General features: G+C 49.2%; 1 protein-coding gene across 1 annotated transcript; it reads right to left on the bottom strand.

The window, feature by feature from the left end:
- Positions 1 to 1,493: 1,493 nt before the first annotated feature.
- On the bottom strand, positions 1,494 to 3,895 carry LOC135972635 (uncharacterized). Its single transcript, XM_065551289.1, has 2 exons — positions 3,058 to 3,895; positions 1,494 to 2,063 (listed from the first exon to the last, which is right to left on the bottom strand). Exons 1-2 carry the CDS (start codon positions 3,632 to 3,634, stop codon positions 1,588 to 1,590), a joined length of 1,053 nt encoding a protein of 350 aa, XP_065407361.1. The 5' UTR covers positions 3,635 to 3,895; the 3' UTR covers positions 1,494 to 1,587.
- Between the last annotated feature and the right edge of the window lie 1,125 nt (positions 3,896 to 5,020).

The raw sequence follows: 5,020 nt of genomic DNA, 5'->3' as shown, positions 1-5,020 counted from the left end.
CAGCTACCGGTCAGTCGCGAACCAGTTTGGGGTGGGCAAATCTACCGTGGGGGTTGTTGTGATACAAGTAGCGAAGGCAATCGTTGATGTACTGCTGCCAAAGGTAGTGACCCTGGGAAACGTGGAGGCGATCATAGATGGCTTCGCAGCGATGGGATTCCCAAACTGCGGTGGGGCCATAGATGGAACTCACATCCCTATCCTGGCACCGGACCACCAGGCCACCCAGTACATTAACCGAAAGGGATACTTTTCCATGGTGCTGCAAGCACTGGTGGACCACAGGGGACGTTTTACCAACATCTACGTGGGATGGCCGGGCAAGGTTCATGACGCTCGTGTTTTCAGGAACTCTGGTCTGTTTAGACGGCTGCAACAAGGTATTTACTTCCCAGACCACAAAATAACTGTTGGGGATGTGGAGATGCCTATAGTCATCCTCGGGGACCCAGCCTACCCGCTAATGCCCTGGCTCATGAAGCCCTATACTGGCGCCCTGGACACTGAAAAAGAACTCTTCAACTACCGGCTGAGCAAGTGCAGAATGGTGGTGGAGTGTGCTTTTGGCCGTCTCAAGGGGAGATGGAGAAGCTTACTGACTCGCTGTGATCTCAGCGAAACCAATATCCCCATTGTTATAGCAGCTTGCTGTGTGCTCCACAATCTCTGTGAGAGCAAGGGGGAGACCTTTATGGCGGGGTGGGAGGTTGAGGAAAATAGCCTGGCTGGTGATTACTCACAGCCAGACAGCCGGGCGATTAGAAGAGACCAGCGGGAAGCGCTGTGCATCCGGGAGGCTTTGAAAGCAAAGTTCCTGAGTGAGCAGGGTAACCTGTGATTTTATAGTTTGTGTACTGAGAAGCTAAACCTGCCCCCGTTTCTTTACCCAGGTAATGTTGACTATCCTATCCAGTTACATACCCCCTTCACCCCCCCTCCAACACACGTGTCGAAATAAAAATAGTTCTACTTTGTTAAAGCACACCGTTTTCTTTAATACTGTTTTAGCGGGAATTTTTTAAAACTGGGACGCAGACTGTGGTGCGGGGCGGGTCTAGTGTTGTGATGCGAATGCAGCTTCTAAACTCAAGGATTGACAGGCTCCGCTGCGGTGGGATGCTTGTTTCAACGGAGCCTGTCACCCCTCCTGATCGGGACTGTGTGTATGGGAGGTCTATTTGACTTTGTGGCAGGGGGAGGACGGTTACAGATCCCATGCTGTGTGGCTCTGTGATCCTGTCTAAGGACCGGCGCTTAAGATCTGTAACTGCCCTCCCCCGCCACAAAGTCACAGAGCAACCCACCCCCCCCAACATTACATCAAAACAACCTCCCAGACTAACCGGGGCAACTAGTCACTGCATCACTGCACTGTGTATGTGCCCTGCTGCTGTGCCTGCCCCCGACTATGTACCCTGCCAAAGGAGACTGTCCTGTCCAATTTCCAACCCCCTTTCCCCTCCTCCTCCAAAAGAACATGATTGAAACAGTAGTTAACAGAAACGAATTTTTTATTATCAACTACACATGGCATTGGGAGGTGAAACTTGGACGTGGGCTTGTGTCAGGCGGGAAGGAAAGAACTTTTCAAATTTTGGGAAATGAGAGCCTTCTGCTACTAGAGCTCTCTGCAGGGGTGGAGTGAGAGTTAGCAGGGACTCTGCCGCCTCTCCTTCTTTGCACTTTGGGTGAGGTGGGTATGGGACTTGGTGGCGGGGGAGGGCGGTTAGAGATGGACTGCAGCGGGGCTCTGTCCTCCTGCCTCCGTTCCTGCAGAACATCCACAAGGCGCCGGAGCGTGTCCGTTTGCTCCCTCAGTAGTCCAAGCAGCGTTTGAGTCGCCTGCTGGTCTTCCTGCCGCCACCTCTCCTCCCGATCCATGTTGGCTTGGTGCATTCGGGTCAAGTTCTCCCGCCACTGGGTCTGCTGTGCTGCCTGGGCTTGGGAAGAGGCCATAAGCTCAGAGAACATGTCCTCCCGTGTCCTCTTCTTCCTACGCCTAATCCGCGCTAGCCTCTGGGAGTGTGATTCCAGGCTAGGTTGTGAGACAGTCGCAGACGGGGCTGTGGAAATGGGAAAAAGGGAGTGAATTCCTCTGAAAGATAAATGTAGTTGTGAACAAAGAACATAGTCTTTCTCTGTGAACAAGACCATGCACAGCACCTTTCACATGCGCACTCAGCACAAGGTCGAATTCTCGGCCTTCGCATTCTGTGCCTGGGGTCTTGAACAGCACATTTGAGAAGCGAGGCAGCACAACGGAATTTCTGTTGCAGGCAGACATGGTAAGCCGTACACTTGTGGCAGTTTAAAACTTTTATATTACCACTGGCCTCATTTCACATTTAAATCAATGTCAGTCCCTGCTGCCAGCAATCCGGCAAGCGGGAACTCTGCCCCTGTCCCACCCCCTCGCGGCTGTCCCCGGGAATGATCCCTTTCGGCTGCCCCTCTCCCGCCTCCACCGCGTGGCTGCAAACCAGCGGTGACAGTTCTGTAAAGGAACGGGAAAGCAGTCCCAACACTAACATTCCCCTACCTAATTAAAAGCAGGTCACCATGGCCGACATCACCCTGATGAGGATCTCCGAGAGCGACAAAGAGAGAATGCTCCGGGAAAGCCTCCAAAGACCAGGGCCGTATGCCGCCCTGCTGTGCAGAGCAATGATCCCCGAGTACCTGATAATCTCGTGGCGCGGCAACGTGTCGTACTTCGGAGGACCCAATAAGGCCGCTCTCCCCAAGAACCTCATGCAACGGCTTTCAAGTTACCTCCAGGAGAGCTTCATCGAGATGTCCCAGGAGGATTACTGCTCTATCCCCGCACATATAGACCGCATTTTACTGTAGCTGCAGTAGCAGGGAATACACAGTAGAGCGGCTTGTGCAGGACAATCACTGAAAACCGGACATTGCTAGATTTCTTTTCAAAACTTGCACTGCCCCTTACTAAACCGTTAAGCGCCTAGGGCACACTAATCATGAACAACCCATTCTTTTAATTGTTAATATTCCTGTTTTGTTAAAAATAAATGTTTAGATGTTTACAACACTTACTGGCTGATCCTTCACCAGATTCTGTGTCCGGGGTAATGGCTGGGGACGCTTCGTAGGGGATCTCTGTAAGGGTGATGAAGAGATCCTGGCTGTCGGGGAAATCAGCGTTGTGAGAGCTGCCAACTGCCTCGCCCTCCTCATCTCCTTCCTCATCTTCCCCGTCCCCTAACATGTCTGAGGAACCGGCCGTGGACAGTATCCCATCCTCAGAGTCCACGGTCACTGGTGGGGTAGTGGTGGCGGCAGCACCGAGGATGGAATGCAGTGCCTCGTAGAAACGGGATGTCTGGGGATGGGATCCGGAGCGTCCGTTTGCCTCTTTGGTCTTCTGGTAGCCTTGTCTCAGCTCCTTGATTTTCACGCGGCACTGCGTTGCATCCCGGCTGTATCCTCTCTCTGCCATGTCTTTAGAGATCTTCTCGTAGATCTTTGCATTCCTTCTTTTGGATCGCAGCTCGGAAAGCACGGACTCATCGCCCCACACAGCGATGAGATCCAAGACTTCACGATCAGTCCATGCTGGGGCTCTCTTTCTATTCCCAGACTGCACGGCCATCACTGCTGGAGAGCTCTGCATCGTTGCCAGTGCTGCTGTGCTCGCCACGATGTCCAGACAGGAAATGAGATTCAAACTGGCCAGACAGGAAAAGGAATTCAAATTCAAATTTTCCCGGGGCTTTTCCTGTGTGGCTGGTCAGAGCATCCGAGCTCGCACTGCTGTCCAGAGCGTCAACAGAGTGGTGCACTGTGGGATAGCTCCCGGAGCTATTAGCGTCGATTTCCATCCACACCTAGCCTAATTCGACATGGCCATGTCGAATTTAGCGCTACTCCCCTCGTCGGGGAGGAGTACAGAAGTCGAATTAAAGAGACCTCTATGTCGAACTAAATAGCATCGCAGTGTGGACGGGTGCAGGGTTAATTCGATTTAACGGCGCTAACTTCGACATAAACGCCTAGTGTAGACCAGGCCTTTAAGTGCCTTTGATATAGGGATCAGCTCTTACTGCACATTTTTACATCTAAAGATTTGTATTTGGAAAGGATATATTCCTCTTCAATTAATTTTTAGCTCTCTGCTTGAAGTAGTAAGGATAATCCCGGGTCTACCCATTCTCTTGCAAAGCAGATAGTAATATCATAAACAGTTAAAATGAAATACCCATAATGTTTGCAATACATCACCTGTTATTTTCAGAGATGTAATGTGCAATATGCATCATAACAGATTAAATGTATTATATATTCCATAAACATCAAAGTTGCTATAGAAATTTTTAAAAGGACTAAAGAGGCTTAGATAAAAATAAACCCACATAATTGGTAACAATTGCAGAATGATTATGCATTATCATCATAGCCCCAGGAGAAAGTCTGGATCAACAATCTCAACTAACAAGTATTGTATGTAAGGGATGAAGCAAAATATAATGCTTTGCTCTGCAGAAGCCTTGATGTGAGGATCTATTTCTGTATGGAATACGTTTGTATTGATAAGCAAAACAGAGATCCAAGGGCTCAGATTTCAAACCAGGTCTGCTATTTGATGCATTGGCTTCCCCTGGGGGGGATCTTGGTTGACTTGCTCGTGGGTTTCCCCCACCAAAACAAAGTAATAGTAGCAATGCCACATTACATGATGCTTAGAAATTCTGTTTCCATAATGCTCTGATTAATGTATTTGAGGATTTTAAAATTGTGCGTCTTCATTTGTTAGTTAGTTGTATTGCTGCCTTGAGCAAAGTACAAGTGGGAACACTAGTACAAAGCGTGGGGAAAATACCTGATCATGAGGAATAAGGTGACAAGCCTACAAAGTGATCAATACCACCAGAGAGATATGAGTGTACATGTTTCCCATTCAGCTTCAAAGGCAACTAAAGGCTCTCAATAGTGTGCAGGATCAGATTAATCATACTCAATTAATATGACAAAAGTTGCATTTGTATATAAAAGGAATTAA

This window comes from Chrysemys picta, chromosome 7, assembly GCF_011386835.1.
Source record: "Chrysemys picta bellii isolate R12L10 chromosome 7, ASM1138683v2, whole genome shotgun sequence".
NCBI lineage: Eukaryota > Metazoa > Chordata > Testudines > Emydidae > Chrysemys > Chrysemys picta.
Note: the sequence above shows the minus strand (reverse complement) of the source record. Positions and strands in the feature narration are given on the sequence as shown.